Source organism: Gouania willdenowi, chromosome 7 (genome assembly GCF_900634775.1).
Source record: "Gouania willdenowi chromosome 7, fGouWil2.1, whole genome shotgun sequence".
Taxonomy (NCBI): Eukaryota; Metazoa; Chordata; class Actinopteri; order Blenniiformes; family Gobiesocidae; genus Gouania; species Gouania willdenowi.
This window is the reverse complement of record NC_041050.1, coordinates 7308095-7328797: the sequence shown is the minus strand read 5'-3', so window position 1 is coordinate 7328797 and position 20703 is coordinate 7308095. Positions and strand designations below refer to the sequence as shown.

The following is a 20703-nucleotide window of genomic DNA, read 5'->3' as shown; positions in this document are numbered from 1 at the left end:
ATTTTAACACCTACAATTTTATATCTGTAATGTATTCGGCCAGTAGGGGGGCAGAAGAATACAGATTCTTTACTGCTCTTTGACTGATGAAAACAACAGTAATGATAGATTGGCTCATATGATGTGTGACAACCCCACCTACGATCATTGCTACACCCCAGTCAGGCCTGAAGGGAATACCTACGTATGTTGTTAGATAAAAGTGCTGTGTCTGTGACTTTGTTTCATACATGCTTGTCTTATAGCTAATAATATCCATCCACCACCTAAACAATGTCTTGTGCAACAAAGTAAATGAATGACGGGTGCTTTGCATGTACAGCAGCATTTTACATGCCAGCAAGCTTCTTGTTGAGGGATTAGCCATTCTATGCATTCTGCGTATGGCGTTCATATTTGAGAACTGCACAAAATCAGTTGCACTTACTAGCATCTCTTGGAACTCTAATTTTTAATTCTGTTTTATATTTTGAAGGTCAACACTACATGTAGTGCAATCTTTTTAGGACAGCTATGCATGTTTTATTATTGCAATGAGATAAATATATTTATTGCATACTTGCATTGCATAATAGTGACCATTACCAGCCATCCCTAAGGAAGGTTATGAAAAACTTTATTTAAGGGAGGATATAAAAAGAGAGGGTAGTGTTACACGTGGCCATACCAGCCTGTCATTGCCAGATCCTGTTAGATGTCGTAAGCTAAGCAGGTCTGGGCTTGGTTAGTAGGTGGATGGTAAACCACTGAGAATTCCAGGTGCCACAGTGGGGTGGCAGTCACCCCAGTGGTATCTGTCATTGTGTCCTTGGGCAAGACACTTTACCCACATTGCCTAGTATGTATGTAGTGTGTGAGTGAGTGTTGGTGGTGGTCGGAGGGGCCGATGGCGCACTTTGGCAGCCTTGCCTCCGTCAGTCTGCCCCAGGGCAGCTCTGGTTACAGTACTAGTTTAACACTACTAACACGTGGGTGAGGGGGGAAAAGAACAGGGGAGAGGGAGTTAGGGTGGGACAGTGGAAGGAGTGGAGTAAGTAAGTAAGCAGTCAACTATTTTGGTTGTGCTGAAAGTGTAACACTACTGTTGTGCATATTGTGTTGTAGGGTTTATTCTATTGAACCAGTCTGGTGACAGATGTGGAGAGATTGAAAAGGGTCACCAATACTAGAGCTGAGTCTATTTAATCGATCTTAAATTGATTTCATTGACATTTTCCAAAATTGATTCACATGTGCTGAAATGTGTGTTTTTTTTTTTTTTTTTTTTTTTTTTTAACTCTAACCCAGTAGTCTTGTGCTATGGTCTTGCATTACAACGTCGACTGCTGCACCTGTGCAATGCAAGAGTGCATTCAGTGCAAATTTGGCAGATGGCGGATGCAGACGAAGCTCTGGGTAAGACGCCTCAACTTAAGTCAGAAGTTTGGAACCATTTTATTAATATCCAACTAAAAATTGAAAGATCAATCAATCAATGCTGAATCAAAATTGAATGGTGATGAATGGAATCCATTCTGAAAATTGTCCATGATACCCAGCTCTACTTCCATTCATGGCCAAGATCATTGAGAAGGTGGTCTTCAACCAACTGAGTAAATTCTTAACCTTCAACAAAATATTTGATACATTTTAGTCAGGCTTTCATTCTCTTCACAGCACATAAACTGCTCTTATCAAAGTGATCAATGACATTAGGTTGATCACTGATTCAGGAAAAAATATGTGTTGGATCTATGTGCTGCATTTGCCACTGTGGATCATACTATTCACAGATTGCAAACGTGGGTTGGACTAAATTGAAAAGTAATGCAATTATTTAAGTCCTACTTGGAGGAGGAGCAAAGTTATTATGTAAGCATTGGAAACTTTGAATCTGAAAGATTACCAATGTCCTGTGGGGTTCCTCAGGGCTCTGTTCTTGGACCCCTTCTGTTTAGCCTTTATATGCTTCCTTTAGGACAAATTTGACAGAGCTGTCAGGTTGATTATCAGAGCTACACTGATGACACACAACCAGGGGCGGATCTAGAAAACATTCAATGGGGTGGCAGGAATTTTTTAGAGTTAGTGACGTACTGTATAACTACGTACATAAAGCATACTGAATTATAGGGCTGGGTATCGCCAGGTACCTTGCGATGCAATATATCACAGTATATTTTTGCCCGCGATAATCAATATATCGCAGTAAAATTCATCCAGGATACATCATGATTACCGTCACTGAAGAAATTCAGAATGTATCTACTGCACTTGATCCATTTCACAGGAATTGTCAACCAATTTCACACGAATGACAGCCAAGTGTATACTGCGCAGTTGCTCTTCTTAACACACACTGACCACAGCTAGACCAATGTCCTTGTGTTATGTTTAAGTCTTTAAGGAAAGCCTGATACAAAATATTCCTTCACCAAAATATTGTTAATGTTTGTACAAATTAACTTTAAATCATTAAAAACAAAATGAAGGCAGAAAATAGTCATTTCAGTGCTAGCCTTATCAACTTCTCTGTAAACATGGACACATATCAGTGCTGCTTAACAATGATTCTATCCTCTTCATTTCTGGATTTACAAAGTACCATGTTTTCTTTGACAGACATTAATTTATAGACGCACAGAAGTGAATGGACATGAACCTCCTAGCCAATAGCTTGACACTGTTAATATTTACTGGAGTGGAGACTAACATCCACACAGAAAAAAAGCTTCTGTCCATGGAAATTGTGGAGTTTCACTGAACTTTTGAATTTGGAGGGACTAAGATATCGACGGCTGAATTATTTGTTCTTTTACACAATGATTTATGTTTTCTCTGTCATTTTTACTTTTTCCTGTCATCCAGCGGGAGAAAGTAAAGCTTTATCAAACTAACAATGTTAAACTCACTCCATCAATCCACACACTGACACACACATTTCTTTACCATTCGAACACATTTTATTTATTTTTTAAACAATGTCCTTGTCTTCACAGATCGTGGCCCACTTACACTCACACAACATTTTGCTCTCTTGCCTTCAAAGTCAACTATGTTCTAGATTTGCATTGATGTTAATTTTACAAATCGTGTGTTTATTTTCCAGAAACCTGATTTCAAATTAATTAATCTAATTTTGCCTCAAGCTTATACACTGAATCAGAAACTTGTTTTAGTGATTCATTAGTTTAAATTATGTTATCTAGTGTCCAAAAAATTCACACCGGGAGCCAGTAAACCTGCAACACCTGGGAATAAATAAGAAACCACACCTTCTCAACATGTACTGTAAGTTTAATTATTGTACTTTGTGCCAGTTATGCCTCCTGGCAGGTAGACCTGGGCCAATAACAGATTTTATGGACGATATATTGCCCCACAAAATATTGCCGATATTTTCTTACACCAATTTAACCACTAATGTAATGATAACATATCATAATAATGCAAGTACACCCTTTCAAATGCAACTTGTATTTCTCATTAGTATTTTTTACCATCGTAATTGGAATGTCAATTTTAAACATTTTAAACAAATAAAACAAACAATTAAAATAAAATGGACTCTCAAAAAATGCACTTTAATAAATATCACAAACAAAAACAATAAAATAGACCCTGTCTCTGTTCAGTTTTTATTCAGTCTTGAAAGGGACATATTATAAAACATCTACTTTTGCAGTTTTTTTTTTTTTTGTTTTCCACATATGAGGTAACTGAGTGTCCACCAGTACACAAAATATGAAATAAAACCATCCAGTCATTTGTTTGTGGTCTGTGTATCAATCTGGTACACTCGAATGGACTGATCAATGGTTCGCGGCCCAACTAGTCTGACAAACTCTGATGGAATGATCATTGGTTCATGGTTCATGGTTCAACTAGTCTGGGACATTTGGATGGAGTATCCTTCTATCCTATTCTTATCTCCCTTCTGTTCACTAACCCCAAACAGTCGAAGTGGATGGCTGCCACCTCTGAACCTGTTTCTGCTGGAGATTTCTCCCCATAAAAAGTTTTTTCTTCCGACTGTCGCTAAATGCTTGTTCATGTGGATATGTGGATCTTGTTTGGTTCTCTATTTCTTTCTTACTATGGACCATATATTTTGTTTAGCGCACTGAGATGACTTTGTTGAAATTTGCGCTATATAAATAAAGTTGAGTTGAGTTGTGTAAGTCTAATAACACAGGGAAAATTGCTCCGTTTCAAATTTTCTACATTTGTGATGTCACAAGTAAAAGTGTTGCCCAATCATATAATCTTAGAATCCGCCCGTTCCAATAAAATCAGCCCAAACACGAACCACAAATCTGGCAACCCTGTGTTTGTGACACAATGCGATCGCTGCGGCTGCACAACAGAGTCAACTATCACCTAGAATGGACTATTCTTGTAATCTTTACATGAGATGATAACAATTAAGCAACGTAGCAGCTCCGGTAAGTGTTTGAAGCAGCTGAAACAGCTTCAGGTTTCAGAACTGTTCAGAAATGTGACTTTTTAGAGGGCTAAAACACCAGAAAATAGACAGGTTTGGGAAAATAAACCTTAAATACTATGTTTTTGGGGTTCTTGGAACAAATGGAGATGGGTGAAAAACAGCATGATATGTCCCCTTTAAACTATACAGAATGGACTAAATAGTTTCTAGTTTACGCCGTTCATTTTGCTATGGAACAAACATGTTCAGGTACTGAGGGTGAACCCCTTTCTCATCCAGCCTATTTCGAGGTGAAAGACAAGGAAAACAAAATACTTAGACTTAGCTTGGTTACTAGCCCCACTCGGCATCCCTGCTTCTGCATCCGATCACACCACTTACGTCTCCTCCACTAGTGGACACCGCTGGTACGAGGCTCCGCTGCTTCACAGGCCGCTGGGTGTAGCCGGCGTAGCAATCCGAAGCTACGTAGTAGATCCAGATTTGCCGAATCTACCGGACTATAACTGTTTGATTTACCCAAATCTAAGATTGCCTGGAGGTGGTATACTATTTTAGAGTAATTACGCTGCAGGTTCACTGAGAAATTATTAGAACTGACTGAGTTATCTACTGCTTAATATCCGTTGCTAACACTAGCCTCTGTAGCCAACAGGCGCTCCGCCAAATACGCATGCAAATGGAAATATATCAAGGCCAGCAAATGGAAATATATCGAGGCCAGCAAACTTACCGAGTTCATTTTCTTTGCCGTCCGGTTAATTGATTGATCGATTATTGGCCCAGGCCTACTGGCAGGTAGAGTACCAACACAAGATTTTTTAATTCTGGGAAACTTTCTGGATGGTGTCCATCGTGTGTTTCCAAGTCTTCATCTGCACCATGTGTTTTGCTTTTTACATCGGACACCCCTTTGGTGTCCGATGTTAATCAGTTACTGTGATTTAAAGTGAAGAAATTATCTCGACTAGTTCTCATGACTGAGATTCGCGATCCATGAACACACACCCATGAATAATAAAAATTGGCCAGAGAGTCGTTCAATTAAAATACTATAAATCATAGCAGAAGCTATCAGTGATTATGTTTCTGCAAAGATGATTTATTGCCAGAGGTGCAAAGGTTTTTATTGTTATATTTACATAAAAAACATAACAAGAAAGTCTTGTTGTAGAAGATTGTGGTACTTTAAAAAAAAAAAAAGAAAAACATCTGAAAAAGCACATGCAGAAATTCATAACAAAAATGAAATTGATGCTCAAAGCTAACCCCCATACCCACCACCTCAAAAAGTCCTGTTCCAGCATTTACAGTAGACTTCACAGTGAACATAGCGCTGCATTCAGTATTCACTTTAAACAACACTTAAAGTGTCAGTTTTTCTCAGCTGTTCTCGTGAAACTAACTTTGTTTTCCCCTCTAAATGCTGGGATAAGATTTGATCTCACACCTGTATCTCAAAGATTTATCATTACAACTCGCATGTAACATCTACATCAGTAGTTCTTGTGTACCCCTTCGCATTTTTGTCAAATCACTTGTACCCCCTATTCATATCATAAGTACCCCCACAATAATTTCATATGCTTTTCATTTGTGGAACAGCGTGCCCTCTTAAACCCTGAAATGTGCCTTCGAACATTGGTTCCCTAAGGCTTAATCTACAAATTCAAAACAATAAGTGGATCTTAGTTAAACTACAACTTATATGTGATTACTTCAATAGTAAGTAAATACAGTCTCCTTTGTAAAATGTAGCTATTATTGTCTTCTATTGTCAGAAGTGTGATTAAAAAAGGCCTCTACAGCATAAAATAATCCACTTTCAATACATTAAGAGAAAATGTAGTATTTTATTTAGCAATAGTACTGTTAGTTTGTAGTGAATTTGTCCAAAAAATAGCCAAAAAATAAATAAATTGTTGAATCTTTCCAACTGCCCTCTGCAATGTGCTCCTGTACCCTAAAGAGTACACATACCCTTGTTTGGGAACCACTGATCTCCATCTCACCTTGCTCACACAACACAATTGACATAACTTTTACTTAAGTAGCTTCTCTATTTCTCCTCTATATATATATATATCAAATATGCACAACTTTATCTGTGAAATGTGAAAACTTCACAGAGCTTATATTGTGAGAATGCGTTACATTAAGGTAGAATGAGTTTGTTTGCGAGGAGTTTCTATTGGCAACCAAATTCCCTATAATCCAAACATAATTATTTAACAGTTATTGTTCAAAGCAATTTCCTATATAAAGATTAAATGAGTGTGGGCGTTGGTTTAGGTTTCACGTTGGCCAGTCACAGTATGGAAGGCAGATGTTTTCCTTGGCATGCAAATGGAGGCCAGATTTTGAAACTTTAAATCTAATTCCGAGTCCAGATTAAAGGAAACCTCAGAGATGGTGAGAGCATCAAGGTCAAAGTTTGGCTGGAAAGTTCCTTCATCAGCGTACATCTTCGGAACGTAGTCCAGCAGTTCATTGCCTGGAGCCTGGAGGCCATGCAGCATCTTTAATACAAACAGTAAAAACACATAAAAATAGGCTTCAAACACATATGAAGTATCACAGGTATTTTTGTTTTTTGTCTGAAGACTGTAGTCGTTACCTTATACAAGTGATTTGACTGTAATTGTTGGCGATGGGACGTCACGCTCTTAAAAATGAGAGAAAAACAGCAAAAGATGGGGAATGTGTTTAAATTTGATACACCAAAATGCAATATGAGATCAAAAATATTTAATAGAATATTGTGGACTGTATTACCCCTGAATTCCATGTCATGCGCTGAGGTCCCCTTCCCATTGACTGCAAAATATTTGTTTTATATATATAAGTACTCAATAATAATTTTTATACATAACTTCAACATATTACTGCTGTTAAACTACTGTTTATACCGGTACATAGTATCAATAATGCAAACACTATTATATCTGTATCTTGCGTTAAGTACCGAGTGTAAAGAGTTCCGAACAAGTGATCTTTGTCTTTGTAACTGTACGCCTTCTCTTACTTCATCATTGGTTGTCTGAAGGTGTAGAAAGAAAACAGAAAACATTGAGCACTCAAGAACACGTTTAAGTACAAAGTTGATGTTTGATGTAGTTGCTTTCTGTGACTTTACGTGTGGAAACAATGAACTACAAGTCTTAATGTAATGAAGCGAATACCATAGCATCATCTGCATAGAGCACAAATCCACACAAGGCCCGTTGGTATTTTATATTAATAATAGTTTTGATGATAAAATGATGGGAATATTCTCACTACTGAGAATCTAGTATCCCGAGGTAAGGCTTTACAGTCCATAAAAGATGATAGGTGTGCATCAACAACACTGTTACCCATTTGATATTTTGAGTTTCCTGATGAAGCGCTGAATCGGTTTTAGATAATCCATAATCTGCTGCTCCATTCATATGGTACTGAAAAAAAGAGGAACATCTATATCTGATATGGAAAACATAATAAATTGCAATTACAGGTGATCAAATGATAGAACAAGTGTTCTTACTGAGTTCACTGCTGCAGTTTGAGCTTGAGCTTGAGCTGTTGCTTTCAGGTTGCTTCCAAATGACACCTTAGAAGGAATCAAAGATTAAAATGCATACGTCACTTGATGAGAATTGTTGCATTGGATTAAACCAACCAAGCATAATCTAGGAAATGGATTTAACAAAACTGCAAATGCAGAAATTCATTGAAAAATGACACAAAATTGCAGACTATGAAAAAATATACTTGCACATGTTCTATGGGATTTATTCATGATATAATATTTACTGTGCAGTCGCTGCCAGGTTCCTCTGTGTTACTGTTCATCAAATGTCCAGAAGAATCATCAGAAATTGTTTTTTTCTCCTTCTTGCAGGTAAAGAGCAAAACCAGAAGTAGCAAACCTGGAGTATTACAGTAAGACACATTACCCAACACAGTATCATGACAGTTATTTCATTATTGCAGTACATAAGACAAGTAATCTATATGAGACAAATGTTTTAAAAATCATCATTAAATACAAAAAGGTGGAGAAAGATCGTTTAAAAAGTCATGGAAGGTTTACGATTCTTACCTGCAAGAAGGAGCAAACTGAGAATCATGATAAGGATTGCCCCTGCTCCCAAAGTAGAACCAGCGGATTTGCGGAAGCTACAGTTTGGGTTTGCCAGATCCAAACAGTTACACACAGTTACTGTCAGTCTTTGAATGTCAGTGTTGCCCTGAAGGTCAGACACTTCAAGCGACAAGTCATAGATTCCAGAATGAACATGATTTTCTTTGATCAGGTCAACCGAATGCCCTGTGGATCCATAAGGTAAATGTCTTTATTCATTCTTGCAGCTTTATATTTTGTCTGGAAGACTACTTCACAAAATAATTATTTTTGTCATTTTTTTAAAGGAGCTCACCAGTGGAAGGGTCAACCCTCCACGATCCTTCAGCATCTTCCAGCAGAACGAAGACGAAAGGCCCCGCATTTGGATGTAGATCTAGGTCTGAGGCTGAGATCTTGGTCCGGGAAATTGGATCAGAATGGCACATGTCAACCGAGTTTGCCACCAGGAATGGTGCGTTGTCATTCTCATCTGTAATCTGGATAGTGAGTGTACCAGTGCCAGTCATTGGAGGAATTCCTTAGGGTAGAAATAAGATTTGTACACTTTTAGAATAGGAAAACAAGCAGTAATTATTGTCACCATAGAGATTACAGGTCTTACCATTGTCAACAGCAAGTATTGAAGCAATATAGATACTGTTATTAACAAAGGAGGACTCTCGATCTATGTTTGCTGATGTGGTCACCTTTCCACTGTTGGCATCCACTTTTATCCAACCTGCTGGGTCCTTACCTATTATATATCTGAAACATGTGTGTCATGTTAGGCCTTCACCTTCAATTCTTAAGTGAATGTTCTTGAGTAGAGTACTTTAAACCCGTAAGAAAGACAATGAGTAGTATCTGCGTGACTTACTTAATTGTGTTTGCTTTTTTAAGATCTGGGTCCTGAGCTGCAAAAATGGCCAATTGTTTCCCATTTCCACTATTCTCATTTACAGAGACTTTTTTGTCTTTTAGCATTGGCGCCTCGTTGACGTTCTCCACCATCACTGACACATGCTGGGACATCAGGTTAGTGCCAGAAGTAGACGTTTCTCCTTCGTAAAAGATTTTCCAAAGATCGGTTGTGCTGCGCTCAAGCACTTTGCAGTCATAAAAGGGGGTTTCATTTTCTGCAGTGATGGTAATGTTCACCATATCAGTTTCTTCATAGTTCAGAGACTGTGAAAACGCACATTAGACAAGTGTTACTACATTCAATTGTGAGGGTATAAAATAGGGGTGTGTATTTCCTGGCATCTGGCGATACGATTTGTATCTCGATACATAGGTCACGAACGATACGATATATCCCCATATTAAAGTACAAGGCGATTATTGCAATTTTTTTACATATTACTTAAGAAACAACTAATCTGTAAATGTGTACACCTTCATGAAAACATTTTGTATGAAATATATGTTATTGGCATATTTTACACTCCAAACATTGGCTTTAACATGCCATGTGCCAACAACTTAAAATAAAAAAATAACATACAATCTGCTTGTGGCTTTTAAACCAACTTTGACTTTAGTGTAACATGGCTTTAGTGCAACTTAACTGAGGTATATGCCTAGAACAACAAATAAATGCAGAAAGTTAGTACTTTCTTTTTAGATTTTATTGAAAAAACACAAGCTGGTCAACATGCCCAGGTTTCAGTGCACTTCTTTATGCAGTTACAATGTCTCCTGCAGTGGAAAATTCTTTCCTGGTTAAATAAAGGTAAAGATAAAAATTGATACGGATGCATTTAGAATTGATCCGAGAATCACGGGTTGTAATATCGTGATATATCGCCGAATCAATTTTTTTCAACACCTCTAATATAAAACCTACAGCAGCAGTTGTTTTAAATAATATATTCAAAAGACTAGCTTGTTTTTTTTTTTTTTTAGCCCAGGCACAAGTTGAATGTACCACCCGGTCTGATCATTCAAGACAAAAATGTCAATATGAATTCTGAAAACACAAATAGTCTAAATATTCAGTTATGATCAAAACAACTAAACATTTATTTTGGTTATTTTGAATTCTTAAAATATCAGTTACATTGGTATACTGTATGCCACAGTTGTATAAAAAACAAACAAACAAAAAAAAAAACATTATTTTTAATCTGTTGACAGCACTAAGAATTTCTTTTACAGTATGTACAGTATAAGCCTGGTTTGAGTTTATTTTATTCCTTTCACTTGTTTGGTTCAAATTGTTTCAATAACAACTTAGAGAACCATCTGTTTGATTTTTATCATTTACCGGTAGAAATATTCAATAATTTTGCCATAAACATTAGCACAGTCAAAAGTAATAGTAGATAAAGTGCTAATTTTGCACAAATAGACAAAAACGACGTTAGTGTTGTTATCTTCAGTAAATATATATAAACCAAACCATGTGATTAAAATCTTAAGGTATTGTTGCATTACTTTTTTTTTTTTTTTAGAGTATTTGATTCTTGCTTTGTGTGATTGATACAGTACACAGATACATTTATATTCATTGGAAAACAATTACCTTTTGCACGTACAAAAGTCCATCATTAGTTTGGGGATCAGTACTAATTCTGAAGTGTTTGTTTTTGTCGCCGATGATGTTATATTTTGCTCTCCACGCTGGTGTACCTTTTGCATCTCCATCTTTGACTGGTACACGAAAAATTAAAACATCCTTCTCGTTTTCTTTCACCTTTGTGAGACCCTGAGAAAAAAAAAAAAGAATAGAACATACTGTCACTGTCATTGGCAAAGGAGGTTTAATGAGAGGAAATGGCTCACCTTTTGTTGGGTGATCTCTGGAAGATGGTTATTTCCATCCACTATGTTAATTATTACAGTGCAAGTGCTGGACATTGGTTGAGGCTTTCCACGGTCTTTGGCTTCCAATATGATTGTATATCTATTCACTGTCTGGGAGTTTAAGAAGAATTTTTAAATGATAAACTGATTTTTAAGAAAGATATCATCAATCAACTGGTTCTCTCACCTCGTAATCCAGACATCCTTTAAATGAAATAGTTGCAGTGTCGGTATTTGGAATCTGAGTGAGATAAAGCTCCACATCTTTGTCTTTAGGCTGAACTGAAACCATTCGGATGTCAAAAACATTGAAGACGGAAGAGATGTCTTTGTCTATTGCTTTAATGGTGATTAAATCAGAACCTGTCGGTAAACGAGAAATAAGAGAAATATTAGAATTTACACAATGAGTTTAATAAAGTGCAGGCATTCTCAACTGGTTTTAAAAATTTCAAATTATTTGTGATTTTATTTTGAAGGTGATATTGTTTAGGCCAGGCATGTCAAACTCATTCTACCGGTAGTTTAGGGGCCAAACACAGACCAGTTTGATCTTAAGGTGGCTGTACAGGATCTTCACTTAGCTTGCCTTTATTCTGTGACCAATTTTTATTTAATTTGGGTACATTTTGTGGAATAATTTGAGAAAAATTTAGAGTTCTTTCAACAAATTGAGACTAAAAATGACTGCCCATTGTGTTAAATAAGTGTGGGAAAACTGTGACACCTGCAAATATTGTGGCTTATCATTGAATTTGTGTATTTGGAGGGACTGAGATATCTACAACTGAATTAATTGGTAATTTGATGGTCATTTGAGTTTGACACGTGGTTTCGGCGATAAAGAGTGACCAACTTTTAAATCTAACTGTAAATGTGATATTGGGTGTTCACTTGTCTAATAACAAATGTTTTTTGTTGTTTTTTTCTGTATTGGTTGTCTCAAACTCAATATTGAGTGTTTTCAACAAAATCTTTATACTTTGAGTCTACGGCTGCTAAAATGCACAACTTTTTGTCAAAACGTTGGCATTAGCGTATTTTCTTTGGGCTCATAATGAATAATTATTGATACCCAAGCCCAAACAGTACAGAGCGCTGATATAGAATAGCCTACAACAGGAAACAGATTCATTGGACAACATCACCTTGTAATTTCGACTCATTTACAGAGATCTCGTAAATCTTGCGATCAAACTCCGGAGCATTATCATTTGCGTCCAAAATCTTTACATGAATGCCGAGCTGCGTTTCCACTATGTGTTTTTCTCGATCTATTGCTTGAAAAGTCAACTGTGGAGACAAAGTTAGGAACTGTGAATCTCTGCAACGGATTGTATCTTTGCATGAATACAAACAAAAAGCAGTGGAAAAGAGTTTTCAGACAGACTTAGCTTAAAGGCTAGGACATTGTATTTGTATACCGCATTTTGTTGAACTCTCAAACATTAGGCTTCATAAAGCATTACAAAATAATTTCCAAACACAGCTTTGATTATTGTTGAATATTTGTATATCAATTAAAACCAACCTGAAGGATTTGATACCTCTCGTAGTCCACAGGTTTATAAACCGTGATCTCTCCAGTGTGTTCGTCAATTTTCAAAACGCCACGTGGTTCCTCATCAACGCCCTGACCATGGATCCTAAACAAGGTTAGCTCCTTGTCAATTTTGATCTATGTTGAAAACACAGATGAGTCACATTTTATGTCACTTACTAAGTCATTCCCATCGACTGTCAAATTGATTAATTAATACACACCTTGTCAAGTGAGTATGGAAACGGTCCATTATAGCTTTCGTCAATTATGAAGGAATCTATGATCCAGTTTCGTTTTTGTCGTGACAATACTTCTGAGAGTGACCTGGGGATTCCCAGACACTGCAAGACATTATGTATAGTAGCATTATGTAGCATAGGGTTGATATACAGTAAGATTTTTTTGTGATCATTTTTTTATTCAAGTGTTGGATTGCATTTACATTTCCATGCATCACACTTTCCCTTTTCTTCCCTTTTTGTTCCCCACATCCCCATTTCCCTTGTGATGGGCAGAGAAACTCAAAATTACACAAAAAGTAATCCCTTACAAAATGACAAAAATACATTGATACATAATAGAAAACAAAGACAAAAACCCTGTCCAAGTTAACAAACATAAACTGATGAACTGATATAGCAGTAGTATACAGTATAGCAAAGTGTACAATTGAGCAATACAAGGTGTTGATTTCCTCCGTCAGAGACATCCGCAGAAATAGCAATATACATATGTAAAATACATCAATCAATACACACCATACATATAATTATGTAATAACCTTTCTATCAATACACAGTGTAGGCAAAGATATGTCAAATGTGACACTGTGATTTATATCTCAAAATGTAATTCAGACTGTGTATTTAATAAATTAGACCAGCATGAGATATTTTCAGTTTTTGCTCCATGAATTCAAGTGGCAGAGATCTCCAAGTGAATTATATCTTTATAGGACAGGAGCCATTCCTTTGTAGTCAGAGGTTGCACTGTCTTCCTTCGGTTATTGGGTTGATATAAGTTGAATACACTGTAGTGGCATTATTATGTTGGATCAATGTCATTCTAAACCCGTGATCCCTTGTGTAAATAATAAATGTACTGCAATATAGTATGGTAACATGTAAGTAAGTTTGTCGCATGAGAGATAAGCAGAGACATGGAGAGGCACAAGCTTATGGTTTTAACCTCTAGCAAATGTGCAACTTGGGTCACCTTGGGTTAACGCACTGTCCTAAACAAACAAACGTTACTTTCTGAGAAATTATATGCTGTGTCTTTAAAATGCATAGGCTCCACATAGCAAACTGCATTTGGCAATTGGAGTTTTTATTTTCCTTGTACAGTTCATGGATAAATTAGTAAATATCTGCGGACTATTTCACGTTACTAATACCAGGCCAATGTATCAACATGGACTACCCAATGAGCAAATGTGGTGACATGTCAGTAATAGTAATATATAGATAGAATAGTGTATTTCTTTGACTAGTCTTTCACTATGTTATCATGATTTTCACGGGGATTGAAACAAACAACCAAAAGCTCTTACCAGCATGGTGAGAAAGATAAGAAGAGTTATCGCCATATCTCTTGCTGTATTGCAGTATCACACACATTAGACGACTTTGGATGTCCCTGGCTGTGAGTTCAACTGCATGCCAGTGCAAGCTTCAGCAACAGGTTTATCTGTGAGTGGGAGGAGTAGAAAAGACTGTGTTCATCTAAATAAATTTTTTTGGGCCTTACACCCACAGCGTGAGTGTATGATAACACAACTCAATGGGATTGCAAAGTGGTGTAATTTGCAGAGGTCTATAGAGTACTGATATATCCGACGAAAGTAGAAGTACTGTCATTTGATTGAATTTGTACTAGTACAAGTAATTCATACATAAAATAGCGCCTTGCATGGCAGTCCTGTCCCGTTGGTGTGTGAATGTGAGAGTGATTGGGTGAATGAGCTGTTATGTAAAGTGCTTTGAGACTGCTTAAGTGTGGGGATAAAGCGCTACATAAAATCAAGTCCATTTACCATTATGGTAAAGTACACACAAATAAAACATTTAAAATAAATAGATAAAATACGATAAAAATGCCATTGACATGATTTAGAGCTTCCACAGAACAGACATAGCAACAATTCACAGATATTCATTAAAATAACAGACTGCTGCTGGAATAAAAGACCTTAGATGATCAGTGGAACATTTAGGCATCATCAGATGATCACTGAAAAGAACTTCTTAGGCCATTAAAAGTGCTGTGACGAAGATGGCCTTCAAAGTTTAGCACAGTTTTCAAGGAAGAGACAAAATCTTGCACAATTGGAACTTCATTTATTTTCCACAAAGGCATTTGTATAAAACAAAAGGTTTGTCAAAATGTACATTATTATTATTATTACAGTATTATTAACCTGAACCCCAGAAAGTGGCTTGATCAGAAATAATAACATATGGATTATGTTAAAAGTACCTTCATAAACTGTTGACCTGAAATCAGTACAGTACTGTGGTTTAAGGTACCAATTTCTTAAATAATTTACTCAGTAACGGTTGGGTGTAGAAATGTGATGAATTACTTTACTTCTTTTAAAACATATTTAAGTACAAGTAAAATCGCTGATTTAGAAATACACAAGTACAAGCACCCATAAAAGCAACTCATTTACAGTAATGTGAGCACTTGTAATTCATTACATTCACCTTTGGTAATTTGTATCTCTTTTTGCACTTTTTCTTTGTCACATCAGTTCAGAGGTGAGGGGGAACTCTAAAATAGGGATTATATCCACTAGATGGCATGTGACTGCAGTGGATGATCACTCAGGTTTCACACAGAGTTATCCAACCGTTTGTCCAAAGCTTTCAAAAAGTAAAGCAGCTTTGTCATTCAGTGAACTGTAGAGGTTGTTGCTATAAGAAATTTAGTTTTAATCTTGGTCTGAAATTGATGGATGGATGGATTTTCTTTGTCATTGCTGATGCTTTGGCTGCATCACATTTTAGTAAATGATGTGTCTTAACCTTTATATGTTACTTCTAGCTTTTATATTTAATAAATTGAGTAAAATCAACTGTGTTCCATATAGTAATATTCTCATGCATAGGTTGCTAACTGTAATTTAAGTAGCATCGTCGCTTGTAACAGTCACAAACATTTTAAAATGCAGAATAGACAGTGGAAAAAAAACAAACTGATTTGATCTGTTGGCCCAAAAATGAAAAAAAAATTAAAATAAAAAAAAAAAATGTTTGTGTTGAGAGATAAAAGCCCACTAGCAAAACAAAAAATAAATAAACAAAATGAATTATCTTCTTTCATACTGATTTGTAATTATATCACAACACCTTGCAGTGCTCGCAGAAGAGTTTAGAGTGAAAACGTACAGAAAGTAATCATAGATCAACATCGTAACACAAAAGCAAATAGAATTACAATGGAAATTACAGAACTGTGGCACACAAAACGGAGTTAAACAGGTGAAATAGACAACAAACAAGCATAAGACAAGCAAAAGCATGAAATAATTTACATGAAACACATTATTATAGAGTGGTACTTTACTACTATACAAAAACCTTAACTGAAAGTCCAACCAAAGGGTCTCCCATTGTGGACTAATGCATTCATAGCTCAAAGGAAGATGTACAGTATGTACCAGTGACATGCCGTGAGCACTAGGGTTGGGTAGGCAGGGCGTTGCAAATCGAAACCACCAATGTCAACACCAATGACAATTTCATATGTTTCGCCTGGCAAGTGTTAATCTAACAAAAATAAGATTGTAAAACACCATTAAAGAAGCTATTCAATAGGAGCCTCCATACACTCCCAACAAGATATACAGTATCTCATGACACCGCAGTGCAATCATTGTTTGTGTTGGAAACAAAGAAACACAGAGAAATTTCACTGTGGAAAGTACAAACTATTTTCTGCCTTTACCTTTTCTGAAGGTCTGGTAGCTCAGGTGTTGTCTCCCATATTTTAAAAGCTGTCATTTTTCCTCAAAAAAAAGTTTCTTTATCGTCTCTAGCGCAATCATCCTGTCTGTAGTGTTATCACGCCCACTCGCTAGAGAACATAGCAGCAGCCACGCTGTATCAATTCACTAATGCACTGTAAACATACGTATAGCATTTAGCATAGCACGATTACGTCCACCAGTGTAATGCGTTACCGCCCCAACGTTACTTTTGACAGTAACTAGTACTCTAATGCAATTTTTTTTTACAACTACAATATGGTGCGTTTGTCCATTACTTTACTAGCTGTAGTATACTTCCTGTTTACAGTGGCGCTACATATTTATGCAGGACGACGTGCCAACCCCCGTAAAACAGAAGAAGAAGCATCGTTGGCATGTTTCTGTTTACATCATGTGCGTCAATCATGGCGAGTCAATGCGAGAGCAGGACGAGCTTCTTAGAGTGGAAATACACGCATTATTTTACCAATCTGTCTCCAAAAGATACATGCATCAGTGAAGCTAAGCTAACGACGCGTTGGTGGAAGTGAGGGAAGCCTCTGCTCTGAAACACCGGGTGGATTTTAACGGACTGTGACTGTTATCCAGAGACAGATCAGCAAAGCTATTGTACGGTATGCTGTTGTAAATAAACAACCCATCACGACAGTGGAGTCTCTGCTTTCTGCAGCTTGTTAGCCTGATATGTTTAGCATTCTGTAGCTGAGATAAAGGCTGTGAATTTGTTTTTCCACATTTATTTTTATAAGCATTCTCAACAACAAAATGTGCACTTGGAATACGCACATCTTACTTTACATAACTGTGCTAAGGCTGAAAAATTGCTGTTTTAATTTTTGAGCAGCAGTTTTGTGCTTTATATGAACATAATGCAGAGTTGGTCAAAAGTTATTCCGAATGTTAATTCAGATTGCTTTTATTCATTTATTTTAGAAGGTTTTTTGTGTTTATGTTGAACATAGTTGCTAGTTTTTGTACTTAAGGTGTAAGGGATGAGAACATTCTAAGGGCTAAACACAACTGGTTTTGTGATGCTGAAGCCACTTTAATTTTTGATCTTTGATTCTGAATAAAATTCAGGTTGTTTTGTGTTCTTTATTTCACAATTCCTTGTAACATTTTCATTTTCTTCTGGTCTCAGGTTAAAAAAAAACTGGCATTGAAAGAATACTTAGTGTTTCAGTCAGATTGGTGTTTGTAAAGACTATTACTGAGCAGAGTTTAGTACTGTGAATGTAAATGATTTGAAACTGTAGGGTTTGATACAATAACATAACAGGAAATAACGATGTTGAGTCATTTGGGCTATGAAAAGCACAAAATGTGGACACTTTTAAACATATAGGTCCTATAGGCTATCCAAAATTGAAAAATAAATTATTATTATTATTATTATTATTATTATTATTATTATTATTATTATTATTATTATTTATTTTCATTTTTCTTATTTTTTGTCTTATTTTTATATTATAATTAAAACAAATTATCAAAATATAAATTCACAATTGGGTAAGCACTGTCTACTCTGCCTACCCTGAGTGTACGTCACTGGTATGTACTGTATACCTTCACTTGTGAAGCAGGTTTTTGCTGAATTACATGTCTGAAACCCTAGACCTGCATTGACATTGTTTGGGCTTGGTAATCCTCAAACTTACTTAGAGTCTCTATGATTAAAGGTGATTTCACCCTGTGATAGTCCCAAACTTGAGCCAAATGGGCGGAGAACAATTTAATATTGCATTACTTTGAATGATTAGTAACATAAATGATAATGTTGTCTACAGAAATTTGCATTGACGCATCGTTTAATGTTGTAAATTCGTGATAAAATCGAGGCCGGCGGCTGCTTTCTGCTTCATTTTTACTGCACCATTTACATTGTGAAGAAGTATTGCACAACAGAAGAAGAACCAACCTAAAATCTTTTCACTGAAAACTTATATTGTGTACAGTCACTGTGTTTAATGGCACTTTATATTTTACATATTTATACATTATATTAAGGACTGTATTTTAATAATTTGAAGAAAACTGTAATGAAAACTTTTGATGCTCACCCTGCCCCGCAAACTCCGCGTATGGCTGCTGGTCTGACACTGGATATCCACTGGATCCGTAACTGCTCCATAATGTCTCTGCTATGTAACTGCAGTGCAATACATCTGCAGTCCATCAATTTCCACCATCTCCATCTGTGATGCGTATCTGCTGCAGCAAGGTCTCAGGAGATCTCGCTAATTCACATGTAATCACGCAATATAGCGAGTTGTAGTCAATGCAAAGAGAACCACAAAGCCAGACAAACAGTTTGTTGTGTCTTTGGAGGGAGCAGAAGGAAATCAACTCGGTTTTTGTTGAGATTACTGTGATTCGACCATGAATAAGTGCAATATTTATATGTGAAATACGATCGCTTGAAGAAGGCTGGAGATAAGCACCAGCAGACCCACGTGACCCATATGGAGCAAGCGGGTTGGAAAATGGATGTAATTACGATTCGCCTTGAACACGGAGTATTTTTGTTTTGAAAATAAACTGGATATTTTATTATGTGTCTATGCACTACATTATCTCCCACACAAGCTTATCTTTGTTGAGTTGACGCAGCACAGCTTTGACGTTCGTCAAAAATAGAAGGGCTGCATATCTGCTGCAGAGGGCTCCAGCATGGAGCAGTTACACAACTGTGCTGAAGCAGATTTGCCCGCGGTGGAAATTGGCACATTGACTTTAATGGAAAGCTGTCAGCTGTGTTGTGGTTCCGCGGCATTTTCGGAACCGGTGGAAATTGTGGGTGAGATACATTCATAAGTGTTGCAGTTGTTAAAGGCTCTAAATTAAGCCATAATTAGCTACTCTTGAATAAAGTTGAGACTATGAGCTCAATTTTATCTAAGAACCTGCCCCTATCTTTCTTTCATGTGGCTTTGTGAAACAACATACTTAGTGTCACCTGTGTAAACATAGTAATCCACCAATAATTACTTAATTGTTGTGATCATGAAGGTTATGCAATGTGATGACAGGGTGTATTCATCACAATATTTAGTTTAGCTCTCCTGCATCTTTTTTTTTTCTTCTTTCTTTTGTTTCAGTTTGGTTAAATACATACAACAAACAAAAGAAAATTCAAACCACTGTTAAACAGCACTGTGTAAAGTAAAACTCCTAACTTGTTTAAAGGGCCCATGTTACGATAAAAATCAACTTTTCTGTGCTTTAAACATCATTAAGGTGCTATTAGGGCTTCATACACATGTCCAAAGTGTTTTTTTCATTGATTCCCTCAATTGTTAGTTAGAGGGTGATTTGCTCCTTTCTTACTACAGGGTGACCCCAAACACCTCACTCCAATTTGATGATGCATTCCCACTTTGATGATGAATTTGATGCAGAAGCCGCGCCTCCAGGAAGCTCTCTGCCATGATTGACATGTAAACAGACACGCCCACGAAGGTGAGCATAGTGGTTAAGGACGCTGGGCTTGTAATCGGAGGGTTGCCGGTTCAAGCCTCACTGGGGCCGTCACTGTGGGATGTTGAGCAAGTCCCTTAACCCCGAACTGCTCCCCAGGCGCCGCAAAATGGCTGCCGACTGCTCCTCAGGGATGGGTTAAGTGCAGAAGACAAATTCCAATAATGTACTAACATTACATGGCCAATTAAAGGCGAAAGCCCGATTTAATCTCTTTAATCTTAATTTCAGCTCGGCTACGGAGTGGGTGGGAGGAGGGTGGGCCGTCCTCTGGCCCAACATCTCCGTACCGGGAGGAGGAAATCAGTGTCTTGTCTTTAGACACGCCCACTCATGAATATGCATAA

General features: G+C 36.9%; 1 protein-coding gene across 3 annotated transcripts; it reads right to left on the bottom strand.

The window, feature by feature from the left end:
• Positions 1-6265: 6265 nt before the first annotated feature.
• Positions 6266-14569, bottom strand: LOC114467591 (cadherin-like protein 26). Of its 3 annotated transcripts, XM_028453999.1 has the most exons (18): positions 14435-14569; positions 13104-13223; positions 12871-13017; positions 12488-12632; positions 11527-11702; positions 11319-11450; positions 11059-11241; positions 9412-9719; positions 9157-9299; positions 8848-9072; positions 8511-8738; positions 8222-8337; positions 7953-8018; positions 7783-7863; positions 7392-7466; positions 7202-7243; positions 7044-7091; positions 6266-6945 (listed from the first exon to the last, which is right to left on the bottom strand). In XM_028453999.1, exons 1-18 carry the CDS (start codon positions 14468-14470, stop codon positions 6715-6717), a joined length of 2502 nt encoding a protein of 833 aa, XP_028309800.1. In that variant the 5' UTR covers positions 14471-14569; the 3' UTR covers positions 6266-6714. The 3 variants fall into 3 exon arrangements, with proteins under 3 accessions (XP_028309800.1, XP_028309801.1, XP_028309802.1); XM_028454000.1 differs by lacking the exons at positions 12871-13017; positions 13104-13223 and having other exon boundaries at positions 14435-14564; XM_028454001.1 differs by lacking the exons at positions 12488-12632; positions 12871-13017; positions 13104-13223 and having other exon boundaries at positions 14435-14531.
• Between the last annotated feature and the right edge of the window lie 6134 nt (positions 14570-20703).

What these genes read in the sequence shown, in the direction of transcription:
- LOC114467591 (XM_028453999.1), bottom strand. Translation starts at nt 14,470, where the DNA reads ATGGCGATAACTCTTCTTATCTTTCTCACCATGCTG. An exon ending in CAGAGATCACCCAACAAAAG is followed by an intron (nt 11,242 to 11,318) that starts GTGAGCCATTTC and finishes TTTTTTTCTCAG; the next exon opens with GGTCTCACAAAGGTGAAAGA. An exon ending in AAACTCAAAATATCAAATGG is followed by an intron (nt 7,467 to 7,782) that starts GTAACAGTGTTG and finishes CTACACCTTCAG; the next exon opens with ACAACCAATGATGAAGTAAG.